The sequence below is a fragment of the Triticum urartu genome, chromosome 1 (assembly GCF_003073215.2).
Source record: "Triticum urartu cultivar G1812 chromosome 1, Tu2.1, whole genome shotgun sequence".
NCBI classification, from domain to species: Eukaryota; Viridiplantae; Streptophyta; class Magnoliopsida; order Poales; family Poaceae; genus Triticum; species Triticum urartu.
The window spans coordinates 460,723,706-460,751,510 of NC_053022.1; the positions used below are offsets into that span (position 1 = coordinate 460,723,706).

The 27,805-nt window shown below is 47.1% G+C and overlaps 1 protein-coding gene across 1 annotated transcript; it reads left to right on the top strand.

The window, feature by feature from the left end:
• Positions 1 to 1,066: 1,066 nt before the first annotated feature.
• Positions 1,067 to 27,805, top strand: LOC125532907 (anther-specific proline-rich protein APG-like). Its single transcript, XM_048696771.1, has 4 exons — positions 1,067 to 1,223; positions 18,754 to 19,062; positions 25,615 to 25,861; positions 26,158 to 27,805. The coding sequence occupies exons 1-4, from the start codon at positions 1,067 to 1,069 to the stop codon at positions 26,189 to 26,191; spliced, it is 747 nt and encodes a 248-aa protein (XP_048552728.1). The 3' UTR covers positions 26,192 to 27,805.

Consider the following 27,805-nt stretch of genomic DNA (forward strand, 5'->3'; position numbering starts at 1 on the left):
AGTTTTCAAATATTAAAACCAAAATGTTCTGGATGTGACAAATAATTAGTTAGTAATATTGGTGGAGAAACAACATTTTATAAAATGCTTGACTATCCTAGACTAATCAAAAACAGTGGCTAAAATAATAATTTAATTGCTTTTGAAATTAGGAAAATATTAAACTAATATATTTCGGCTACAAACTAGGTTTGGCAGTGGCCTATATTGATGATACTAATTTAGGTGCTAAATTGATATTTCATAAAACTAATATAAAAGGAATTATAAATGAAAACAGAAAAAAATCAATAAAAGAAAAGAAACACAAACAAAAAAAGTGAAAAGGAAGCCCCCTAGCCAACTGGGCCAAGCGGCCAAGCGGCCCAGCCAGCCAGCACTAGCACCCTGGCCGAAACGGCCCACTCCGACCCACCTGGCCCAGGCCGCACCCACTCACTCCCTTATCCTCTCGCAACGGAAACCCTAGCCCGATCCCACTCTCCACTCCCCCCACTTTCCCACGATCCCCTTCTCCTTCCCCATCGGTCTGGATCGGGATCGGCCCGATCCCGTTGCCCCCGACGCCCGGCGTCCGCCCGTCGCCGTCCACCGCCGCCTGGAGCTCCGCGAGCCTCACCGGAGCCACCCCGTCGCCCCCCTGCCGTCACCATCGCCTGGAGGACCACCTGCCGCGACGCCGCCGCCTCCACCTCGTCATCTACCCCGCCGGCCTGCCTCCCGCTCCGCCTCACCGGACGTCCCTGAGCCCACAGCCAGTGCCCTCCACCACCCGACGTGAGCCGCGCCCCTCCTCTCTTCCCCTCGCCCCGTGCTCGTTCCCTCCGCTGCTCGCCGCTCCCGACCGCCCCGACGAGCTCCGCGCGTCGCGCCCTCGCAGTCGCCGTCCTTGCCGCGCTCGACGCCCGCCCGGGTCGTTCGTGGCTCGCGCCAGGCTGCCCCTTTGCTCACCCCACGCCCCCCTTCGCTTACCCCCCGCTTCCCATCTGCGCGCGCGCTCGCGCTCGTCGCGCGGCGACCGCTGCCGCTCGTGCCCGTGCACAACCGCGCCGCCCTGCAACCCCCCATGCTGCGACCCGCCAACCCCTCCGCTCGCTGGTCGCTGCGGCCCTTCCCGCGCCAATCGCCTGCGTCGGCCGGTGGCCTCGTTTGGTCGCCGGAGTCCGAGCCGCCCCTAGTGCCGTGCGTGCCCAGGTCCGGCCTTCATGGGCGCCCGCGCCCAGGCACCCGCAAGCTCGCGCCCGAACCTGCTATGGCCCTTAGGGCCTATGACATATGGGCCCCGCCCAAAGAACGATATTAAAAAAAGGAATAATAAAATTAATTAATTAATTAATTTAATTAATTAATTCTAATTAATTAAACTAATTAATCATGATTAGTTAGCCTAGTCTATGGCGAACGGGTCCCACTTGCCAGGGTTGACCTAGTCAACCTTTGGTACTGCTGACATCATGCTGATGTCATGCTGACATCATAATTGCGTTTGCTAAATTAAATTAAATCTGTTAATTCTTGAAAATGTTAAAATCTTTATAAATTAATATAAAATAATTCATAACTCAGGTGAAAATACTTTGTACATGAAAATTGCTCAGAACAACGAGACGAATCCAGATACGCAGCCCGTTCGTCCGCCACGCATCCCTAGCATAGCTAACACGTAACTTTCCCCCTCCGATTCATCTGTCCGAAAACGCGAAACACCGAGGATATTTTCCCGGATGTCTTCCCCCTTCACCGGTATCACCTTATACCGCGTTAGGGCACACCTAGCATCGCTACTTGTTATGTCATGCATCGTTATGCATCTGTTTGCATTGTATTCATTGTTTCTTCCCCCTCTTCTATCCGGTAGACTACAAGACTGACGCCGCTGCTGGTACCCAGTACGACTACGGTGTTGACGACCCCTCTCTCTTGCCAGAGCAACCAGGCAAGCCCCCACTTGATCACCAGATATCGCCTACTCTTCTCTATACTGCTTGCATTAGAGTAGTGTAGCATGTTACTGCTTCCGTTAATCCTATCATGATGCATAGCCTGTCCTTGCTACTACTATTGTTAACTTTACCTGCAATCCTTATGCTTAGTATAGGATGCTAGTTTATCATCAGTGGCCCTACATTCTTGTCCGTCTGCCATGCTATACTATCGGGCCGTGATCATGCGGGAAGTAATCACGGGTATATACTTATACATATATACATGCTATACAGGTGGTGACTAAAGTCGGGTCGGCTCGTAGGAGTACCCGCGAGTGATTCCGATGTTGGGGGCTGAAGGGGCAGGTTGCTCCATCCCGGTAGAGGTGGGTCTGAGTTCCCGAAGGCCCCCGACTGTTACTTTGTGGCGGAGCGACAGGGCAGGTTGAGACCACCTAGGAGAGGGGTGGGCCTAGCCCTGGTCGGCGTCCATGGTTATTTCAAAATAACACGCTTAACGACATCTTGGTATTTGATCTGAGTCTGGCCACTGGCCTATACGCACTAACCATCTACGCAGGGACAGTTATGGGCACTCGACGTCGTGGTATCAGCCGAAGCCTTCGTGACGTCAGCGACTGAGCGGCGCGCGCCGGGTTGGACCGCGTAATGCAACTTCCTTTGTAATGGAGGTTGCTAGGTCTGCTCTCCGGCCGCGTTCGCAACGTGCAGGTGTGCAAAGAGCGATGGGCCCAGATGTTGGGTAACGTAGTAATTTCAAAAAAAATCCTACGCACACGCAAGATCATGGTGATGCATAGCAATGAGAGGGGAGAATGTTGTCTACGTACCCTCGTAGACCAGCAACAGAAGTGTTGACACAACGTAGAGGAAGTAGTCGTATGTCTTCCCGATCCGACCGATCCAAGTACCGAACGTACGGCACCTCCGAGTTCTGCACACGTTCAGCTCGATGACGATCCCCGGACTCCGATCCAACAAAGTGTCGGGGAAGAGTTCCGTCAGCACGACGGCGTGGTGACGATCTTGATGTTCTACCATCTTAGGGCTTCGCCTAAGCACCGCTACAATATTATCGAGGAGTATGGTGGAAGGGGGCACCGCACACGGCTAAGAAAACAATCACGAGGATCAACTTGCGTGTCTAGAGGTGCCCCCTGCCCCCGTATATAAAGGAGCAAGGGGGTGCGGCCGGCCCTAGGAGGAGGCGCGCAGGAGGAGTCCTACTCCTACCGCGAGTAGGACTCCCCCCCTTTCCCTAGTTGGATTAGGACTTGGGGGGAAGGAGGAGAGGGAAGAAAGGAAAGGGGGGGGGGGCGCCGCCCCCCTCCTTGTCCAATTCGGACTGGGGGGAGGGGCGTGTGGCAGCCCCTAGGCCTCCTCTCCTCTTCCTCCACTAGGCCCATTAAGGCCCAGTACTCCGGTAAAATGTTGTTTTCACTCGAAACACTTCCGATGTCCAAACATAGGCTTCCAATATATCAATCTTTATGTCTCGACCATTTCGAGACTCCTCGTCATGTCCGTGATCACATCCGGGACTACGAACAAACTTCAGTACATCAAAATATATAAACTCATAATAAAACTGTCATCGTAACGTTAAGCGTGCGGACCCTACGGGTTAGAGAACAATGTAGACATGACCGAGACATGTCTCCGGTCAATAAACAATAGCGGAACTTGGATGCTCATATTGGCTCCTACATATTGTACGAAGATCTTTATCGGTCAGACCGCATAACAACATACGTTGTTCCCTTTGTCATCGGTATGTTACTTGCCCGAGATTCGATCGTCGGTATCTCAATACCTAGTTCAATCTCGTTACCGGCAAGTCTCTTTACTCGTTTCGTAATACATCATCTCGCAACTAACTCATTAGTTGCAATGCTTGCAAGGCTTATGTGATGTGCATTACCGGGAGGGCCCAGAGATACCTCTCCGACAATCGGAGTGACAAATCCTAATCTCGAAATACGCCAACCCAACATGTACCTTTGGAGACACCTGTAGAGCTCCTTTATAATCACCCAGTTACGTCGTGACGTTTGGTAGCACACAAAGTGTTCCTCCGGCAAACGGGAGTTGCATAATCTCATAGTCATAGGAACATGTATAAGTCATGAAGAAAGCAATAGCAACATACTAAACGATCGGGTGCTAAGCTAATGGAATGGGTCATGTCAATCACATCATTCTCCTAATGATGTGATCCTGTTAATCAAATGACAACACATGTCTATGGTTAGGAAACATAACCATCTTTGATTAACAAGCTAGTCAAGTAGAGGCACACTAGTGACGTTTAGTTTGTCTATGTATTCACACAAGTATTATGTTTCCGGATAATACAATTCTAGCATGACTAATAAACAGTTATCATGATATAAGGAAATAAAATAATAACTTTATTATTGCCTCTAGGGCATATTTCCTTCAGTCTCCCACTTGCACTAGAGTCAATAATCTAGATTACACAGTAATGATTCTAACACCCATGGAGCTTTGGTGTTGATCATGTTTTGCTCGTGGAAGAGGCTTAGTCAACGGGTCTTCTACATTCAGATCCGCATGTATCTTGCAAATCTCTATGTCTCCCACCTGGACTAGATCCCGGATGGAATTGAAGTGTCTCTTGATGTGCTTGGTTCTCTTGTGAAATCTGGATTCCTTTGCCAAGGCAATTGCACCAGTATTGTCACAAAAGATTTTCATTAGACCCGATGCACTAGGTATGACACCTAGATCAGATATGAACTCCTTCATCCAGACTCCTTCGTTTGCTGCTTCCGAAGCAGCTATGTACTCCACTTCACATGTAGATCCTGCCACAATGCTTTGTTTACAACTGCACCAACTGACAGCTCCACCGTTTAATGTAAACACGTATCCGGTTTGCGATTTAGAATCGTCCGGATCAGTGTCAAAGCTTGCATCAACGTAACCATTTACGATGAGCTCTTTGTCACCTCCATATACGAGAAACATATCCTTAGTCCTTTTCAGGTATTTCAGGATGTTTTTGACCGCTGTCCAGTGATTCACTCCTAGATTACCTTGGTACCTCCCTGCTTGACTTATAGCAAGACACACATCATGTCTGGTACACAGCATTGCATACATGATAGAGCCTATGGCTGAAGCATAGGGAACATCTTTCATTTTCTCTCTATCTTCTGCATTGGTCGGGCATTGAGTCTTACTCAATTTCACACCTTGTAACACAGGCAAGAATCCTTTCTTTGCTTGATCCATTTTGAACTTCTTCAAAATTTTGTCAAGGTATGTGCTTTGTGAAAGTCCAATTAAGCATTTTGATCTATCTCTATAGATCTTAATGCCCAATATGTAAGCAGCTTCACCAAGGTCTTTCATTGAAAAACTCTTATTCAAGTATCCCTTTATGCTATCCAGAAATTCTATATCATTTTCGATTAGTAATATGTCATCTACATATAATATCAGAAATGCTACAGAGCTCCCACTCACTTTCTTGTAAATACAGGCTTCTCCAAAAGTCTGTACAAAACCAAATGCTTTGATCACACTATCAAAGCGTTTATTCCAACTCCGAGAGGCTTGCACCAGTCCATAAATGGATCGCTGGAGCTTGCACACTTTGTTAGCTCCCTTTGGATCGACAAAACCTTCTGGCTGCATCATATACAACTCTTCTTCCAGAAATCCATTCAGGAATGCAGTTTTGACATCCATCTGCCAAATTTCATAATCATAAAATGCGGCAATTGCTAACATGATTCGGACAGACTTAAGCATCGCTACGGGTGAGAAGGTCTCATTGTAGTCAATCCCTTGAACTTGTCAAAAACCTTTTGCGACAAGTCGAGCTTTGTAGACAGTAACATTACCGTCAGCGTTAGTCTTCTTCTTGAAGATCCATTTATTCTCAATTGCTTGCCGATATTTGGGCAAGTCAACCAAAGTCCACACTTTGTTCTCATACATGGATCCCATCTCAGATTTCATGGCTTCAAGCCATTTTGCGGAATCTGGGCTCACTAGTTGGTGTAGGTGTCACAGAAACCGTTTTCTGTGATGTACTACTTTCCAATAAGGGAGCAGGTACAGTTACCTCATCAAGTTCTACTTTCCTCCCACTCACTTCTTTCGAGAGAAACTCCTTCTCTAGAAAGTTTCCGAATTTAGCAACAAAAGTCTTGCCTTCGGATCTGTGATAGAAGGTGTATCCAATAGTTTCCTTTGGATATCCTATGAAGACACATTTCTCCGATTTGGGTTCGAGCTTATCAGGTTGAAGCTTTTTCACACAAGCATCGCAGCCCAAACTTTCAGAAACGACAACTTTGGTTTCTTGCCAAACCACAGTTCATAAGGCGTCATCGCAACGGATTTTGATGGTGCCCTATTTAACGTGAATGCGGCAGTCTCTAACGCATAACCCCAAAACGATAGCGGTAAATCAGTAAGAGACATCATAGATCGCACCATATCTAGTAAAGTACGATTACGACGTTCGGACACACCATTACACTGTGGTGTTCCGGGTGGCGTGAGTTGCGAAACTATTCCGCATTGTTCCAAATGTACACCAAACTCATAACTCAAATATTCTCCTCCACGATCAGATCGTAGGAATTTTATTTTCTTGTTACGATGATTTTCAACTTCACTCTGAAATTCTTTAAACTTTTCAAATGTTTCAGACTTATGTTTCATTAAGTAGATATACCCATATCTGCTTAAGTCATCTGTGAAGGTGAGAAAATAATGATATCCGCCACGAGCCTCAATATTCATCGGACCACATACATATGTATGTATGATTTCCAACAAATCTGTTGCTCTCTCCATAGTACCGGAGAATGGCGTTTTAGTCACCTTGCCCATGAGGCACGGTTCGCAAGTACCAAGTGATTCATAATCAAGTGGTTCCAAAAGTCCATCACTATGGAGTTTCTTCATGCGCTTTACACCGATATGACCAAAACGGCAGTAACACAAATAAGTTGCACTATCATTATCAACTCTGCATCTTTTGGCTTCAATATTATGAATGTGTGTCACTACTATCGAGATTTAATAAGAATAGACCACAGATATTACTCATATAAATAGAACAACCATTATTCTCTGATTTAAATGAATAACCGTCTCGCATCAAACAAGATCCAGATATAATGTTCATGCTTAACGCTGGCACCAAATAACAATTATTTAGGTCTAATACTAATCCCGAAGGTAGATGTAGAGGTAGCATGCCGACCGCGATCACATCGACTTTGGAACCATTTCCCACGCGCATCGTCACCTCGTCCTTAGCCAATCTTTGCTTATTCCGTAGTCCCTGTTTCGAGTTGCAAATATTAGCAACAGAACCAGTATCAAATACCCAGGTGCTACTGCGAGCATTAGTAAGGTACACATCAATAACATGTATATCACATATACCTTTGTTCACCTTGCCATCCTTCTTATCCGCTAAATACTTGGGGCAGTTCCGCTTCCAGTGACCAGTCTGCTTGCAGTAGAAGCACTCAGTTTCAGGATTAGGTCCAGATTTGGGTTTCTTCTCCTGAGCAACAACTTGCTTGCTGTTCTTTTTGAAGTTCCCCTTCTTCTTCCCTTTGCCCTTTTTCTTGAAACTAGTGGTCTTGTTGACCATCAACACTTGATGCTCCTTTTGATTTCTACCTCCGCGGCTTTCAGCATTGCGAAGAGCTCGGGAATTGTCTTATTCATCCCTTGCATATAATAGTTCATTACGAAGCTCTTGTAGCTAGGTGGAAGTGATTGGAGAATTCTGTCAATGACGCAATCATCTGGAAGATTAACTCCTAATTGAATCAAGTGATTATTATACCCAGACATTTTGAGTATATGCTCACTGACAGAACTGTTCTCCTCCATCTTGCAGCTATAGAACTTATTGGAGACTTCATATCTCTCAATCCGGGCATTTGCTTGAAATATTAACTTCAACTCCTGGAACATCTCATATGCTCCATGACGTTCAAAATGTCGTTGAAGTCCCGATTCTAAGCCGTAAAGCATGGCACACTGAACTATCGAGTAGTCATCAGCTTTGCTCTGCCAGACGTTCATAACATCTGGTGTTGCTCCAGCAGCAGGCCCGACACCCAGCGGTGCTTCCAGGATGTAATTCTTCTGTGCAGCAATGAGGATAATCCTCAAGTTACGGACCCAGTCCGTGTAATTGCTACCATCATCTTTCAACTTTGCTTTCTCAAGGAACACATTGAAATTCAACGGAACAACAGCACGGGCCATCTATCTACAATCAAACATAAACAAGCAAGATACTATCAGGTACTAAGTTCATGATAAATTTAAGTTCAATTAATCATATTACTAAAGAACTCCCACTTAGATAGACATCCCTCTAATCCTCTAAGTGATCTCGTGATCCAAATCAACTAGACCATGTTCGATCATCACGTGAGATGGAGTAGTTTCATTGGTGAACATCACTATGTTGATCATATCTACTATATGATTCACACTCGACCTTTCGGTCTCCGTGTTCCGAGGCCATATCTGTATATGCTTGGCTCATCAAGTATAACCTGAGTATTCCGCGTGTGCAACTGTTTTGCACCCGTTGTATTTGAACGTAGAGCCTATCACACCCGATCATCACGTGGTGTCTCAGCACGAAGAACTTTCGCAACGGTGCATACTCAGGGAGAACACTTCTTGATAATTAGTGAGAGATCATCTTAAAATGCTACCGTCAATCAAAGCAAGATAAGATGCATAAAAGATAAACATCACATGCAATCAATATAAGTGATATGATATGACCATCATCATCTTGTGCTTGTGATCTCCATCTTCGAAGCACCGTTATGATCACCATCGTCACCGGCGCGACACCTTGATCACCATCGTAGCATCATTATCGTCTCGCCAATCTTATGCTTCCACGACTATCGCTACCGCTTAGTGATAAAGTAAAGCATTACAGCGCAATTGCATTGCATACAATAAAGCGACAACCATATGGCTCCTGCCAGTTGCCGATAACTCGGTTACAAAACATGATCATCTCATACAATAAAATTTAGCATCATGTCTTGACCATATCACATCACAACATGCCCTGCAAAAACAAGTTAGACGTCCTCTACTTTGTTGTTGCAAGTTTTACGTGGCTGCTCCGGGCTTAAGCAAGAACTAATTTTACCTACGCATCAAAACCACAACGATAGTTTGTCAAGTTGGTGCTGTTTTAACCTTCGCAAGGACCGGGCGTAGCCACACTCGGTTCAACTAAAGTTGGAGAAACTGACACCCGCCAGCCACTTGTGTGCAAAGCATGTCGGTAGAACCAGTCTCACGTAAGCGTACGCGTAATGTCGGTCCAGGCCGCTTCATCCAACAATACCGCCGAACCAAAGTATGACATGCTGGTAAGCAGTATGCCTTATATCGCCCACAACTCACTTGTGTTCTACTCGTGCATATAACATCAACACATAAAACCTAGGCTCTGATACCACTGTTGGGTAACGTAGTAATTTCAAAAAAAATCCTACGCACACGCAAGATCATGGTGATGCATAGCAACGAGAGAAGAGAGTGTTGTCTACGTACCCTCGTAGACCGGCAACGGAAGTGTTGACACAACGTAGAGGAAGTAGTCGTACGTCTTCCCGATCCGACTGATCCAAGTACCGAACGTACGACACCTCCGAGTTCTGCACACGTTCAGCTCGATGACGATCCCCGGACTCCGATCAAGCAAAGTGTCGGTGAAGAGTTCCGTCAGCATGATGGTGTGGTGACGATCTTGATGTTCTACCGTCGCAGGGCTTCGCCTAAGCACCGCTACAATATTATCGAGGAGTATGGTGGAAGGGGGCACCGCACACGGCTAAGAAAACGATCACGAGGATCAACTTGTGTGTCTAGAGGTGCCCCCCTGCCCCCGTATATAAAGGAGCAAGGGGGTGTGGCCGGCCCTAGGAGGAGGCGCGCAGGAGGAGTCCTACTCCTACCGGGAGTAGGACTCCCCCCTTTCCCTAGTTGGATTAGGACTTGGGGGGAAGGAGGAGAGGGAAGAAAGGAAAGGGGGGGCACCGCCCCCTCCTTGTCCAATTCGGACTTGGGGGGGAGGGGCGTGCGGCAGCCCCTAGGCCTCCTCTCCTCTTCCTCCACTAGGCCCATTAAGGCCCATTAGGTTACCGGGGGGTTCCGGTAACCTCCCGGTACTCCGGTAAAATGTCGTTTTCACTCGGAACACTTCCGATGTCCAAACATAGGCTTCCAATATATCAATCTTTATGTCTCGACCATTTTGAGATTCCTCGTCATGTCCGTGATCACATCCGGGACTCCGAACAAACTTCGGTACATCAAAATATATAAACTCATAATAAAACTGTCATCGTAACGTTAAGCGTGCGGACCCTACGGGTTCGAGAACAATGTAGACATGACCGAGACATGTCTCCGGTCAATAACCAATAGCGGAACCTGGATGCTCATATTGGCTCCTACATATTCTACGAAGATCTTTATCGGTCAGACCACATAACAACATACGTTGTTCCCTTTGTCATCGGTATGTTACTTGCCCGAGATTCGATCGTCGGTATCTCAATACCTAGTTCAATCTCGTTACCGGCAAGTCTCTTTACTCGTTTCGTAATACATCATCTCGCAACTAACTCATTAGTTGCAATGCTTGCAAGGCTTATGTGATGTGCATTACCGAGAGGGCCCAGAGATACCTCTCCGACAATCGGAGTGACAAATCCTAATCTCGAGATACGCCAACCCAACATGTACCTTTGGAGACACCTGTAGAGCTCCTTTATAATCACCCAGTTACGTTGTGACGTTTGGTAGCACACAAAGTGTTCCTCCGGCAAACGGGAGTTGCATAATCTCATAGTCATAGGAACATGTATAAGTCATGAAGAAAGCAATAGCAACATACTAAACGATCGGGTGCTAAGCTAATGGAATGGGTCATGTCAATCACATCATTCTCCTAATGATGTGATCCTGTTAATCAAATGACAACACATGTCTATGGTTAGGAAACATAACCATCTTTGATTAACGAGCTAGTCAAGTAGAGGCACACTAGTGACGTTTAGTTTGTCTATGTATTCACACAAGTATTATGTTTCCGGATAATACAATTCTAGCATGAATAATAAACATTTATCATGATATAAGGAAATAAAATAATAACTTTATTTTTGCCTCTAGGGCATATTTCCTTAACGAGACCCCTGCACCATAGGGTTTAGACCGGCGTGCTGACCTCTCTGTTGTGCCTAGGTAGGGCTGCAACGTGTTGATCTTCCGAGGCCGGGCATGACACAGGAAAATGTGTCCGGCCAAATGGGATCGAGCGTGTTGGGTTATGTGGTGCACCCCTGCAGGGAAGTTGATCTATTCGAATAGTCGTGTCCCTCGGTAAAAGGACGACCCGGAGTTGTACCTTGACCTTATGACAACTAGAACCGGATACTTAATAAAACACACCCTTCCAAGTGCCAGATACAACCGGTGATCGCTCTTTCATAGGGCGACGAAGGGAGGATCATCGGTTAGGATTATGCTAAGCGATGATACTGGGTGAACTTACCATCTACTCTCTTCTTCTGCTGCAAGATGGAGGTTACCAGAAGCGTAGTCTTTGAAAGGACTAGCTATCCCCCTCTTATTTCGGCATTCTGCAGTTCAGTCCACATATGATACCCTTATTTCATTTGATACCAATGCATACATATGTAGTGTAGCTCCTTGCTTGCGAGTACTTTGGATGAGTACTCACGGTTGCTTTGTTCCTTCTTTTCCCCTTTCTATACCCGATTGCTGCGACCAGACGTGGGAGCCCAGGAGCCAGACGCCACCATCGACGACGACTACTACTACTCGGGAGGTGCCTACTACTACGTGCAGCCCGCTGACGACGACCAGGAGTAGTTTAGGAGGATCCCAGGCAGGAGGCCTGCGCCTCTTTCGATCTGTATCCCAGTTTGTGCTAGCCTTCTTAAGGAAAACTTGTTTAACTTATGTCTGTACTCAGATATTGTTGCTTCCGCTGACTCTTCTATGATCGAGCTCTTGTATTCGAGCCCTCGAGGCCCCTGCTTGTAATATGATGCTTGTATGGCTTATTTTATTTGTAGAGTTGTGTTGTGATATCTTCCCGTGAGTTCCTGATCTTGATTGTACACGTTTGCGTGTATGATTAGTGTATGATTGAATGGGGGGCGCCACAAGTTGGTATCAGAGCCGACTGCCTGTAGGAATCCCCCTTCCAACTCCTTGGCCTAAGTTGAGTCTAGTCATTGAAAAGGTTTTTATTAACATGGTTGTGCGGCTTACGGGCCCACGTCGCCATTGGGTGGTACTAGGATCCTTTACTCCTCGATCTTTACTCTGGGACTCTAGTCTCTCCCCTATTTCGGGTTAAATGAATTTGCTAAAATCTAACTTTAGGGTCTCGTGATCACATCCATCCGAAGAGCCCTTTCAGACCAGATGATCATCGGCTGCACCAGAAGATTTCAAAGTTACTCTCTGCTACTCTTTCGAGACTTTATGCCCATCGCCTTTGGAAATTCCCTACCACTGTTATATCATTATGGATAACTACATACACTTGCCCTTTCAAATCCCATTGATCTTGTTATTAAAAGATACATCGAAAATTCTCTCTATTGTTCCAAGAATATTTTGTGCCTACTGCCTTGCAGTTCCTTGCCACCTGAATACCCCTACGGATAATTTCATGCCCTTATCGAGTATCCGCTCATCCCCAGTTGTTCATGTGTTTCACAATGGTCTTCGAAATACTATTCGATCCTCCAAAAATCCTCAGTAGCTTATTGCTCTGCAATATTTGTCTGCTTGCATTATGGAGGCTTTCCATATGTCTGGCAATATTCGTTAGTATCCTTAGACACCATCATTTTGATCCTATTGATTCAACATGAGTGCGAATGCATGTAATCATCAGTTGATCCTTTTAAATTATCTTTCCGGCTCAAACGTCATTTTGAACATGAGCTGGTTCTCGACCAAACTATTTGTCGTCAATTGTGCCACTGGTCTATCCAACTTATCTATCCTTGATCAGAGTGTCTGCTTCTGATCCTTTGTTTTGGAAATCATAATTCCTTTGTTATCTAAGCATCGAATTATTCAGATGTTTTATATTATGATGCCTGTGCATTCTTTCTTCCTCTGATTGAGTACTGATACTCACATCAGCTCCGTTGTGGATCGCCTGATCCATTGTTGGATTTCATCCGACATCGTCCGTCATATTCAATAACCTTGTGAGCCTTTCCACGGGTATATAATGCCTTTGGTAAATTGTATGCTCTGCTTTGTCAACCATGCTCTACTTTTGAGCTTGTGTTATTTACTCCTGAAGTTCGTGGTATATGTTCTAAGAAGCCCCGATGGCTTGAACCTATGCCTTCCTTAATCTGTGTGAACCCGAAAGTTTTCACGGGTCATACTCCTCTGTTAATTCCCCAGGTAGGTTTCCACAATCAATTCCTTTTTAATAAGAGCGAGAAGTGAATGAAAGGTTATGCATTGAGGAAGTGGGAGTCGACCTTGAACTTTGTGTTCATGTCCATGGACACGATGTAGATCCTATCATGGAAGCTTCTTGTAATAGTAACTATTTCCTTGATAAAATATCTTTTGATATCGGTGAATTGATCCTTTGCAATCGTGGTTCCGACCATGTTCTCCTTTAAATACCTTTTCTCGTGCAAGTTTAAGCACTTGTGCTCCGCAGAGCAATACCCCAGTCCAACCACTATTTTGATCTGTCATCGAGTATTACCCCCTGGTATCTCAAGATTATTACGGAACTGCATAACTTCTTATGAGTTCTTCATCAAGTACCGAATTCTCTTTGATTCCATTTTTTCCATGAGCTCTGAATTATTAAACACTCAAAGACATCGATAACTGAATTGAGTCCACACCATGATTAAACTCTTGGTAACCTTCATTACTTACGAGTTTGAACTCGATCACGTCATTCCTAGCCTGCTCGGCTATGTCATTATCGTGCCGATTTTAACTGTGCTACCTGGTCCTTAATCCCGAAGCACAACTTTCGATGGTGAGCTAATCTTACATCGATCTTCCTCGTCGTATCATTTCTCCTTGAACAACAAACTTGATTCCGAGTTTGAGACCTAACCGTGGTTCCAATAACCTTTCGCTTCATAATTCGTTTGACTTGATGTCATCGCCGATCGATTACATCTTCATGAAATCTCTCGACAAATGTGTCGTGATCACCATCAGCATTCTGAGCTCTTCCAGGATATCAATTGAATTCATGATGAGAAATACCATCCTTTCCCCCAATGATTTATGTTATCATCGATCGCCTTATTGCCTTCCGTTCATCACAAACTTGTTCATGTTATGGATGCAACTTGCTATCCAACTTGTATTATGTTCTACCTTGAAGTATTACTGTCTTTTATGTCAAGGATGTTGTGAGGACTGCTCCACCTCTTAGGAAATTCTTGGTGCAGTAATACTTCTTGCCATCTCCATTCATATCTTGGTCACGTGTTGTTTCTAACCGGATTACCAACCATTGAACTATGAGGTGTGAATTCAAAACTTCTAGTAACCCTATTGCGTTGAAGTTAATGGTCGACATTTCATCCTTAGACCATTGGTTATCGAATCACCATTCTAACATCGGTCATGCTACATAAGCCCATATTTTGGGTGCACCTTTCAACTGATGTTTAATTGGGTATGTTTTCCTCGAGCATATCTCATTATACCATTTGATCTAACAAATGTTATCTCCTTGTTCACATAATTGTGGAAATCCATCCTTTGAAATTCTCAATGAATTGTTGCTGAGTCCATCAGCCACCTCCTCATCCTCTCCTTGGTTTACTAATGAACTCTTGTTTCAGAACTCGCTCCCATAGTTCATTTCCCGAGAATCTTATAATGCCTTCTCGTCAATTTGTCACACATTTTCTTCTCAGGCATCCTGAGTCTGAGGTATCCTGACACCAATCAGATCTGAATCTCGGTCAGATATGATGGTTGGAACATATTTCCAAGAGTTATAACATTGGTCTTTATATGACCTCGTAAGGTGATGTCATGCCTAGCACACCTGGCCGGAGGACCTATTGTTATAGTTTCCTTTTCTGCAAGGTTATCCATTCTTGCATGAGGAAATTGTAAGACTTATTCTATAAGTTGTTCCTGATGTATCCCTTGTGTTTCCAAAGTCCGACCTTTGCTTGAAGATCATGTCAATGCTATCTCGAAGCATGTCCGTGGTACTCCGATTTTCGACAAGAACATTTGAAGCCCAATGCTAAATGTTTTCTTGCTCAATTATCCAAACACCATTGTATGGGTAATATCATGAAATCCCTTCCCCTTACCTTAATGGTTTTCTACTTTCTATCCTGTCTTGGACATCATGCTCCGCTTGTCCTTGGAAAGGATATACCCCTGAAATATGTGTTTTAACACATTTTCCTTTCCATTGTTCTGTTTAATATGATAATCATATTTTACTTTCCATTGTTTGTTTGAACCTTTCTTGTGATCTATATGATCTAAGCAGCAATATTCTCCTGCTTATGTAAACACCTCGGTGTACAATTCTGTCAGCAAGAACATGTTACTATTGTTGATGACATTCCGGTAACCACCGATGGACGAGAACTTTGCCTATTGGTCCGCCTCGTTCAACGAGCAAGGAAAATGGTTCTCTTCGTCCCTCGCCCTTGGTATCGATGTTGTTGCCGACATAACTGACAGGCTAGCCTTTGACATGCCTTGCAATCGTGACCATGCAAGATGTCACCACTCCTACTTTTATCCCACATGGTGGGCCCATAACCCACAGTTCCACAGGATCGAAACCTGACTCTCCTATACACCACCTGTTCCCAAGGTTGTTCCTCGCGCTTGAATTCGTATGTAATTCACGGACCACCTGTCTAGTGATCTATTCTGGTATGAGGCGCAATACCTATTCTCGTTGCCCTGAAACCCTTTCACCTTCTGATTAGGCATCGAACGGTTGCCTATCCGTTTGAAGCTTCTCAGGGTACCTTCTTACTTTGCTCTCGATATCTTCTTAAGTTTCAAATCGAAGATACTTATGCTTCTTCCCTGAGTTAATCGTCTGATGCTCGATCTTGTTAGAATCCATCCATATCGAGTTTTCCCTTCTTACCCTTTCGTAAGTACGGTGAAGTTCCTGAAGGAAGAACGACAACTTCATCATGATGCATTGGAATAAAGAATTGAAGACATCAACGAAAGGGATTAACTTCTTCGAGAAGATCCCTTAGAATATCGTAACCTGAACTTTCCCCCTTACTCCCTGCTTCAATCTCGGGATGAGATTTCTTGTAGTGGAGGAGAATTTTGACGCCCGGATAATTAAGCTACAGTAATCTCTGTTGGGGATCGTAGCAGAAATTTAAAATTTTCTACGCATCACCAAGATCAATCTATGGAGTAATCTAGCAACAAGGGGAAAGAGAGTGCATCTACATACCCTTGTAGATCGCTAAGCGGAAGTGTTGCAAGAACGCGTATGAAGGATTCGTACTCGTAGCGATTCAGATCGCGGTTGATTCCGATCTAAGCGCCGAACAACGGCGCCTCCGCGTTCAACACACGTGCAGCCCGGTGACGTCTCCTACGCCTTGATCCAGCAAGGGGAGAAGGAGAGGTTGAGGAAGACTCCTTCCAGCAGCAGCACAACGGCGTGGTGGTGGTGGAGGAGCGCGGGACTCCAGCAGGGCTTCGCCAAGCACTACGAGAGACGAGGAGGGAGAGAGGTAGGGCTGCGCCAAGAGAGAGATCAAATCATGTGTTGGGAAGCCCCCATACCTCAAGTATATATAGGGGAGGGGAGGGGGCTGCGCCCTCTCTAGGGTTCCCACCCCAAGGGGTGCGGCAGCCCCAGATCCCATCTAGGGTGGCGGACACAAGGGGGAGAGGGGGAGGCGCACCTGGGATGGGCCTTAGGGCCCATCTGCCCTAGGGTTTGCCCCCCTCCCCTCTTGGAGGCGCCTTGGGCCTTGGTGGGAGGCGCCCCAGCCCACCTAGGGGATGGTCCCTTCCCACTATTGGCCAATGTAGGCCTCCGGGGCTAGTGGCCCCACCTGGTGGACCCCGGACCCCTCCGGTGGTCCCGGTACACTACCGATGATGCCCGGAACACTTTCGGTGGCCAAAACCATACTTTCTATATATCAATCTTTACCTCCGGACCATTCCGGAACTCCTCGTGACGTCCGGGATCTCATCCGGGACTCCGAACAACATTTGGTAACCGCGTACATACTTTCCCTATAACCCTAGCGTCATCGAACCTTAAGTGTGTAGACCCTACGGGTTCAGGAGTCATGCCGACATGGCCGAGATAACTCTCCAGTCAATAACCAACAGCGGGATCTGGATACCCATGTTGGCTCCCACATGCTCCATGATGATCTCATCGGATGAACCACGATGTCAAGGATTCAATCAATCCCGTATACAATTCCCTTTGTCTATCGGTACGATACTTGCCCGAGATTCGATCGTCGGTATCCCGATACCTTGTGCAATCTCATTACCGGCAAGTCTCTTTACTCGTTTCGTAACACATCATCCCGTGATCAACTCCTTGATCACATTGTGCACATTATAATGATGTCCTACCGAGTAGGCCCAGAGATACCTCTCCGTTTACACAGAGTGACAAATCCCAGTCTCGATTCGTGCCAACCCAACAGACACTTTCAGAGATACCCGTAGTGCACCTTTATAGCCACCCAGTTACGTCGTGACGTTTGGCACACCCAAAGCACTCCTACGGTATCCGGGAGTTGCACAATCTCATGGTCTAAGGAAATGATACTTGACATTAGAAAAGCTTTAGCATACGAACTACACGATCTTGTGCTAGGCTTAGGATTGGGTCTTGTCCATCACATCATTCTCCTAATGATGTGATCCCGTTATCAACGACATCCAATGTCCATGGTTAGGAAACCATAACCATCTATTGATCAACGAGCTAGTCAACTAGAGGCTTACTAGGGACAAGGTGTTGTCTATGTATCCACACATGTATCTGAGTTTCCTATCAATACAATTCTAGCATGGATAATAAACGATTATCATGAACAATGAAATATAAAATAATAATAACTAATTTATTATTGCCTCTAGGGAATATTTCCGACAATCTCTGCTAACAATGCCACGTCACCACGATTACAGTTGTTAATCTCGCGATGATTCAATCCCGTTCGGATTCAAAATTCAAATTCAAGTTCAACAATAAAAGTTTTCAAATATTAAAACCAAAATGTTCTGGATGTGACAAATAATTAGTTAGTAATATTGGTGGAGAAACAACATTTTGTAAAATGCTTGACTACCCTAGACTAATCAAAAACATTGGCTAAAATAATAATTTAATTGCTTTTGAAATTAGGAAAATGTTAAACTAATATATTTCGGCTACAAACTAGGTTTGGCAGTGGCCTATATTGATGATACTAATTTAGGTGGTAAATTGATATTTCATAAAACTAATATAAAAGGAATTATAAACGAAAACAGAAAATAATCAATAAAAGAAAAGAAACACAAACAAAAAAAAGTGAAAAGGAAGCCTCCTAGCCAACTGGGCCAAACGGCCAAGCGGCCCAGCCGGCCAACACTAGCACCCTGGCCGAAACGGCCCACTCCGACCCACCTGGCCCAGGCCGCCCCCACTCACTCCCTTATCCCCTCGCAACGGAAACCCTAGCCCGATCCCACTCTCCACTCCCCCCACTCCCCCACGATCCCCTTCTCCTTCCCCATCGGTCTGGATCGGGATCGGCCCGATCCCATTGCCCCCGATACCCGGCGTCCGCCCATCGCCGTCCACTGCCGCCTGGAGCTCCGCGAGCCTCACCGGAGCCACCCCGTCGCCCTCCTGCCGTCACCATCGCCTGGAGGACCACCTCGCCACGACGCCGCCGCCTCCACCTTGTCGTCTACCCCGTCGGCCTGCCTCCCGCTCCGCCTCACTGGACGTCCCCGAGCCCACTGCCAGTGCCCTCCACCACCCGACGTGAGCCGCGCCCCTTCTCTCTTCCCCTCGCCTTGTGCTCGTTCCCTCCGCTGCTCGCCGCTCCCGACCGTCCCGACAAGCTCCGCCGCGTCGCGCCCCCGCAGTCGCCGTCCTTGCCGCGCTCGACGCCCGCCCGGGTCGTTCGTGGCTCGCGCCAGGCTGCCCCTTTGCTCACCCCACGCCCCCCTTCGCTTACCCCCCGCTTCCCATCTGCGCGCGCGCTCGCGCTCGTCGCGCGGCGACCGCTGCCGCTCGTGCCCATGCACAACCGCGTCGCCCCGCAACCCCCCAGGTTGTGACCCGCCGACCCCTCCGCTCGCTGGCCGCTGCGGCCCTTCCCGCGCAAATTGCCTGCGTCGGCCGGTGGCCTCGTTCGGCCGCTGGAGCCCGAGCCGCCCCTGGTGCCGTACGTGCCCAGGTCCGGCCTTCATGGGCGCCCGCGCCCAGGCACCCGCAAGCCCGCGCCCAAACCTGCTATGGCCCTTAGGGCCTATGACATATGGGCCTCGCCCAAAGAACGATATTAAAAAAAGAATAATAAAAAAGAATAATAAAATTAATCAATTCTGATTAATTAAACTAAATCACTAATTAAACTAATTAATCATGATTAGTTAGCTTAGTCTATGGCGAATGGGTCCCAATTGCCAGGGTTGACCTAGTCAACCTTTGGTCCTGCTGACATCACGCTGATGTCATGCTGACATCATAATTGCGTTTGCTAAATTAAATTAAATCTGTTAATTCTTGAAAATGTTAAAATCTTTGTAAATTAATATAAAATAATTCGTAACTTAGATGAAAATACTTTGTGCATGAAAATTGCCAGAACAACGAGACGAATCCGGATACGTAGCCCGTTCGTCCGCCACGCATCCCTAGCATAGCGAACATGCAACTTTCCCCCTCCGATTCATCTGTCCGAAAACGCGAAACACCGGGGATATTTTCCCGGATGTCTTCCCCCTTCACCGGTATCACCTTATACCGCGTTAGGGCACACCTAGCATCGCTACTTGTTATGTCATGCATCGTTATGCATCTGTTTGCATTGTATTCATTGTTTCTTCCCCCTCTTCTCTCCGGTAGACTATGAGACTGACGCCACTGCTGGTACCCAGTACGACTACGGTGTTGACGACCCCTCTCTCTTGCCAGAGCAACCAGGCAAGCCCCCCACTTGATCACCAGATATCGCCTACTCTTCTCTATACTGCTTGCATTAGAGTAGTGTAGCATGTTACTGCTTCCGTTAATCCTATCATGATGCATAGCCTGTCCTTGCTACTACTATTGTTAACTTTACCTGCAATCCTTATGCTTAGTATAGGATGCTAGTTTATCATCAGTGGCCCTACATTCTTGTCCGTCTGCCATGCTATACTATCGGGCCGTGATCACGCGGGAAGTAATCACGGGTATAGACTTATACATATATACATGCTATACAGGTGGTGACTAACGTTGGGTCGGCTCGTAGGAGTACCCGCGAGTGATTCCGATGTTGGGGGCTGAAGGGGCAGGTTGCTCCATCCCGGTAGAGGTGGGTCTGAGTTCCCGAAGGCCCCCGACTGTTACTTTGTGGCGGAGCGACAGGGCAGGTTGAGACCACCTAGGAGAGAGGTGGGCCTGGCCCTGGTCGGCGTCCGTGCTTATTTCAAAATAACACGCTTAACGAGATCTTGGCATTTGATCTGAGTCTGGCCACTGGCCTATACGCACTAACCATCTACGTGGGGACAGTTATGGGCACTCGACGTCGTGGTATCAGCCAAAGCCTTCGTGACTTCAGCGACTGAGCGGCGCGTGCCTGGTTGGACCGCGTAATGCAACTTCCTTTGTAATGGAGGTTGCTAGGTCTGCTCTCCGGCCGCGTTCGCAACGTGCAGGTGTGAAAAGGGCGATGGGCCCAGACCCCTGCGCCATAGGGTTTAGACCGGCGTGCTGACCTCTCTGTTGTGCCTAGGTAGGGCTGCAACGTGTTGATCTTCCGAGGCCGGGCATGACCCAGGAAAGTGTGTCCGGCCAAATAGGATCGAGCGTGTTGGGTTATGTGGTGCACCCCTACAGGGAAGTTGATCTATTCGAATAGCCATGTCCCTCGATAAAAGGATGACCCGGAGTTGTACCTTGACCTTATGACAACTAGAACCGGATACTTAATAAAACACACCCTTCCAAGTGCCAGATACAACCGGTGATCACTCTTTCACAGGGCGACGAAGGAAGGATCATTGGTTAGGATTATGCTAAGCGATGATACTGGGTGAACTTACCATCTACTCTCTTCTTCTGCTGCAAGATGGAGGTTACCAGAAGAGTAGTCTTCGAAAGGACTAGCTATCCCCCTCTTATTCTGGCATTCTGCAGTTCAGTCCACATATGATACCCTTATTTCATTTGATACCAATGCATACATATGTAGTGTAGCTCCTTGCTTGTGAGTACTTTGGATGAGTACTCACGGTTGCTTTGTTCCTTATTTTCCCCTTTCTATACCCGATTGCTGCGACCAGACGTTGGAGCCCAGGAGCCAGACGCCACCGTCGACGACTACTACTACTACTACTACTACTCGGGAGGTGCCTACTACTACGTGGAGCCCGCTGACAACGACCAGGAGTAGTTTAGGAGGATCCCAGGCAGGATGTCCTGGAATTGTCATGGCAGATGTCCTTAGTGTCAGGACTTAGTCGCGAGACCAACGCATCTATGTGGTAGCTTGAGAGGGGTTGAGCGGGACGAGAGACACGATGTTTTACCCAGGTTCGGCCCCTCATGGTGGAGGTAAAAGCCTACATCCTGCTTCATTGATATTGATGATGATGACCATGGTTACAAGAGTGCTCTATCTCGAGAGCTATTGTCTAAACCTAACTTGTCCAACTTGTGGAACTTGTCCCTCTTGGGGTGCCCTGCCCCTCCTTATATATGTTGAAGGAGCGGGTTACATGTGGAGTCCAACTCGGACTTTAACTTAAACTATTCTGACTTCCCTTCCTGGGCTTCTTAACGTCTGCCGGTTTAACATTGTCTACCGGTTTAACATTGTCTGCCGGTTTAACATTGTCTGCCGGTTTAACACCAGCCGGTTTACCATTGTCTGCCGGTTTAACACCAGCCGGTTTATCGTCTGTCTTAGCCATCTGTCTTGACTCTCTGTCTTAACTCTCCGCCGGTTTACCATCCGCCGGTTTACCAAGTCCCAGCCGGTTTACAACTCCAGCCGGGTCATACCACGGGGTATATCCTCGACATTAGCCCCCAGTTTAATTTGGATTTATCCATGTTAAACTGATCTTGATTATCCTTAAGTCCTTGTCACTTCCTTCTTCTATAAAATCCGAGTCAATAGACCAGCTTCATAATCAATTTGCTAACATCGGTTTGTCATTGTGAAATATTGTGAAGAATAACTCCTTTGACTTCAGCTCCCAATGCTTAACAAAAATATTGGCCTTTGAAATACTCATTTGATCTTCAGCCGGTTTAAGAATGTAGAACTTGCCGGTTTGAGAATGTCAAACTGTGCCGGTTTAAGACTTGAACTTGCCGGTTTATCATTACCGGTTTACAAATATTGACGGCACCAGGTCATAATTGTAGTTAATATCAAGCTTGAAAATATACCTCTGATATGCCTATCACTTGTAGCCCCCAAGTCTTAAGAAGGTAGCATAGCAACAACTTAAGACTTGCTTCAAATACGAATGTCACAAGCTTGAAGAAATCCCGGTTTGTTCGTCTCAATCACCAGTCAAAACTGAGTATCCCATATATGTAGCCCCCAAGTGCCGGGTTGTCATGCTTGCAGCAACCTGGGACTTGAAATTGCCTTATGCTCATAAAAACTTCAACTAGTGTAGCCCCTAAGGGCCGGGTTATTATGCAATAATGAGCAGGGATTTTGTAAATATGATCATGTAAACTTGAGCAGCAATGTGTAGCCCCCAAGGGCCGGATCAATAAGATAAGATTGAGATGGGACTTGATATATTCTTCCATAACATTATACGATGTAACCCCCATCATGGGGCTTGAACCCACGTCCACAAGGTTGAGAGCTTTGTGCTTTACCAACTGAGCAGTGAATCCTTCAATAATAGATGAAAATTCGTGTACCTTGAATTGTTGACAGGAGCAATTGGTAGCCCCCAAGGGCCGACTCATTACGATGTGATGAGTCGGGTCTTCAAATAAGTGAGCCAACAATGATTTTGCATTAGCCCCCAAGTATCATGGTGCATGCTTGCAGCGACATGAGACTTGTGTATTTGATGTAATCCCAACTTGAATAATGTAGCCCCCAAGTGCCGGGTCGTAAACCTGCAACGACTCGGGACTATTCCTTTAATGTAGAATAATTCCTATCCATTGATAAAATAATAGCCATTGAGCCAAAGCGACTTTGAATACCTCATCTGTTGATAACCATAATAAAAAATCCAGCCATGTTGGCTATTTAAAGATTTGAATAATATACTCAATGATTTATAAGCACATGATTCCAATGGCACAATCCAAAAATATATACTGGCGACCTATAGTCCAAAGCCAGACCGGTTTAATAAACACTGGATAATTATCCTGGCAACTTATAATCAACGCCAGACCGGGCTAAGAAAACTCCGGTTTATAATTGAGTTTGTACTAACAACTGATAGTTGAAAGCTTGTGCCTGGTTAAGAAATACCGGACTGATGAAATGACTTATAGTTTGACCGGGTCAATGGACGCCAGTTTACCTTAAAACCTTATCAAAGGAGAAGAAACTTTGACAAAAAGCAAATGAAAAAACTTGTAGTCGAGGCTTTTCAAGGGCTGCCAGGCCCAAACTCGAGGCTTTTCATGGGCTGCCAGGCCGCTGAGTTAAACCATTTGACAAAGCCTTTTAAGATGGGCCTCCAACTAACCAATCATTGTTTTAACTTTGACAAGTTCAGGGTCTGTATAAGAGTAACTTGTCAAACGTTCGGCGGGTCATGCCAGGATTACCTGGATAGGAGTGGCTTACTTGACGAAGGCAGGTTAACCCGGGGTTTAGGTGAATACACCAGGCTTCCAAGCCTTGGGTCGATACCCAATTACAATGGCCCTTTCAAACTCTTTGTTACTTTACACAAAGAGCCCCCAAGTAACTTTGTGAGCTGTGCTCAATGGGTGCCTATGTTTGAGTTGTGCGTAGCAACAAGACTCTCTTTGGCCCTTTGGGTGTGAAGCTCCCAAGCTTTGTTGTGGCGTGATAGCCGGATTAATGGACAGGACTTCGCTTTGCAAGCAGAAGCTCCCATGTGATATATTTCCGACCTGTGCTCGCCGGGTGCCTATGTTTGAGTTGTGGTGTGCAACAAACTCTCTTTGGCCCCTGATGATAATATTGTCTTGATAGCCGCATCAAGAGGGTAGTAACGCCATGTTCTCTTTGGTGAATACACCTATGTTTGAACAGGAAGCCCCCAAGTAATTATATGAAGATGAGCCCATAAGGCAGAACACCCATGTTTGAACCGTGCGTCGGGGCAACAGGTCCTCTTGGGCAACCTTTAACTTTTTACAAGAGATAAATTCTTCTTGAACCGGTATTTTGAACCGGCTATCTAGAGCTTCAAAGCTTTGTGGGAGATAACTTTCCCTTAAGCCGGATATTAAATCGGAATCCTTCTTTTTAAGCCGGAAATTTTCTGACGGCCTTTAAATATTCGCCAATAAAGCAGTAGTCTCCGGGGCCGGGTTATTTTTTCCTCCAATGACCCAGAGTTCATGATTATTGATACTGGCCAATTTTGCCGAGTCATGCCATTGTAGCCCCCGAGTCTTAAGACTATTCGAGGAGTTGGCTTGAGTCTCTCCGTATTTGACAGTGATATAAACCGGTATGAGCCATTCAGCATCTCAGTGATATAACTTGTCCTGCACTGGAGAACTTGCAAGCCAGAGTAATTTCTCTTTTAAAGAAAGCAATATATAATATAAAATATAATGGATGGATTTCACCTGATGCGTCAGGCCAGTAATTATCACCGCGGAGTTGACGATCACCATGGTGAATCTGAAATCAATCATGGCCGAGTCGGCCGCGGGAGCAGACAGATGAGTCGGTCGCGGTGTTATAAGCCGGTGTGGACGAGCAAGTTGTCCTCCTTGTTGTAAGCCGGTGCGGACGTGTGAACCGGTCGCGATAGCAGACAGGCGAGTCGTCCGTGGCATTTTCAACCGGTGCGGTCGCGAGAAATGGCCATGGCGTTGTAAGCCGGTGCAGGAGTCCGTTGAGTAAGGACGACCTCCTGTGCCGAATGATGTAGGCGCACCTCCATCTCTGCGTTATAATGCCACTTTATAATGAATAATTCTCCTGCATATAAAATACCGCAGGGCAAAATAGTTTTGTTTGGATGAATTAATATGTACTCAAAAATAAATAGGATAAATAGCACCTAATTCATTTTGACGATAGATGATCTACACGCAGACTATCAGCATCAACTGATACATGTACTGCATGTTTTCTCCTCCATACTTTTGTCTTGATATTTTGAAGGTGCTGATTTGCAGTCCTGGCTGGGCACTTAGTCAGGCCGGCCGTGTGGGTCAAGCGTGACATGGCGGCTCAGAGGCGATGGCGCAAGCCAGCTGCAGCAAAGGTCCGGCTCAAGGCACAACGACTTGGAGGTGAGTCCGTTCTGACGAGGGTGCTCCGGCGGGTCGTTGAAGTACGGTCGTGGGGCACAACTGTTGACCGTAGTAGCAGAGGTGTGGCCGTCTTACAGCCACAGCAGGGAAAACGGCGGCTTGAACACAGGTTATTTGCTGACTGATTCTTCCATGGACCAGTACTCCCTCTTGCATGTACGTGTATCCAGCTTGATCCCTGTCGTACTTCTAGATTTCCTTGTGTGGCTGGCAGATGTTTCATTGATCTGGGATTTTATAACCTTGCACACCGAACGATGGCAGCAGTGAGTAGGACGCCTAGCTCTCAAGTAAAGAAACGGGCTTTGTGTCCATAATTAACTGCACAAGAGGTTGCATCCCGGCTTGCAATATATAACCAGCATGTTGCTCCCTCACGTGATTAAAACTTCATAACAAACGCAGGTTTGTATATATGCCCGCAGTGGTAGTCTATTGATCCAGAACCGTAGAAGCAACTCGAGGCGAGGCGGTCTGGTGCGGCTATGGCGACGAAATCAGTGGCGTCTCTGGAGGCGCAACGTGCTAGTAGCTCCAGAAGGCACAGCGCGCGACAGCAGCAGCTCCAGAAAACGAGGCTTTGTCGGCAGCGGCCGCGGCCAGCTTGCAACAGAGGCTTGGGGCGACTCGGAGTGAAGACGACCGGCGAGGGCGGGCTGCAGCAGAACGGCACAGCGACGGCCGTGGTCCGGCCGGCTCGGTGCTGCAGAACGCGGGCGGCTCGGATGCGGCTTGGCGGCTCTGCGGAGGCGACTTGAAACGTTGATGCAGCTCATGAGGCGGCCAGCAGCTTGAGGTTTCGGCCGTGATTGGAGCAGCGGCTTGGACGGGGGTAGAGGCAGGCCATTGCCGGAATCAGCTTGAAGGCGACTCAACGATTTGGAGGCCGACGCAGTCGGAGGAGGGTGTCGAGGCGCCGGCGACTCGAAGACAGGCAAATGCCGCGGCGGTTCAGCGGGCGAGGAGGTGGCAGCAGGCCGGTTCTGGCACCAGCGGCGACTCAGCTGTAGCGGCTGAAGCCAGCCGCAAAGGCGGACAACCAGCAGAGCAACGACGGCTCGATAGCGGAATCGTCTTCCGAATAGTTGGTTGTTTCCCAATTTTTTAAATATATTTTTTAAGCTCCACGTACTTGTCTTTGCGTGGCTTTGTAGTAGCACTATCCTTCAGAGTAGTAGTACGCCTTTGGATTGATAGGAAGCAGCAGGAGCTGGGGAATCCATCAGACTTTGTTTTTTGCATTGATCAACACTTGAATCCTTGATCCATATGGCCAAAACTTCACAACAGTTTTAATCACAGAAAAATAGGACCGGTGGCCGCTCATCGATTCCATATTCACACCATGTGCTTTCAAGGTAAAAACTCCGCCGGGCTGAAGCCGCAGTAGAGACCCATGGCAGCAGCGGTGAGTGAGGCCGCGGCGACGCCTAGAACGGGGCAGAAGAAATGACCCAAGAAAGAGAGCCGGTTTGCAAACAGCAGTGGAAAAAACGATCGACGGCTCGCCGGCGGCAGCTTAACGTGGCCATAATGGCGACTTGCAGATGCTCAGAAGCGTTTTGGCGACTCGGATGTTGCAACAAGGGTACTCCGACGGGTCGACGTGATGCGTCCGCGACAGCAACGGGTTGAAGAGGCGCGGCCGTGGCCGGTTCAGCGCGGCCGACGTGGAGGAGGGCTGCGGCGAGGTTAGTCCACGGCGGCCCGGCTGTTGGCGGTTTGGCCATAGCGGCAGAAGAGGCGAGGCGCGACCGACAAAGAAGGCAGTAGAAGCGGAGCGAAGCGGCGACTGCTGTAGACCCGCGGTCGTAGAGCAAGGCCAGCGGAGGCGGTTTGCGGTAGAGGCCGGCCGGCCAGGCGCGTCCGGTCCGGGGTGCAGCCATGGCCACGGTATCGGCAGAGGGCGGCTCGAAAGCGGCTCGAGGTGCAGCGATTGCCGCAGTGGCGGTGGAGGGAGTCCACGCCCTCGACCCCATCCAATCCGGGTCGTGGTTGCTTTGATTTTTTTTTCGATTGACGAATCGTTCGCCCAGGACTTTCCTTTCTTGAA

What these genes read in the sequence shown, in the direction of transcription:
- LOC125532907 (XM_048696771.1), top strand. Translation starts at nt 1,067, where the DNA reads ATGCTGCGACCCGCCAACCCCTCCGCTCGCTGGTCGCTGCGGCCCTTC. An exon ending in AGTGCCCTCCACCACCCGAC is followed by an intron (nt 19,063 to 25,614) that starts GTGAGCCGCGCC and finishes GCTGATTTGCAG; the next exon opens with TCCTGGCTGGGCACTTAGTC. An exon ending in AAACGGCGGCTTGAACACAG is followed by an intron (nt 25,862 to 26,157) that starts GTTATTTGCTGA and finishes TAACAAACGCAG; the next exon opens with GTTTGTATATATGCCCGCAG.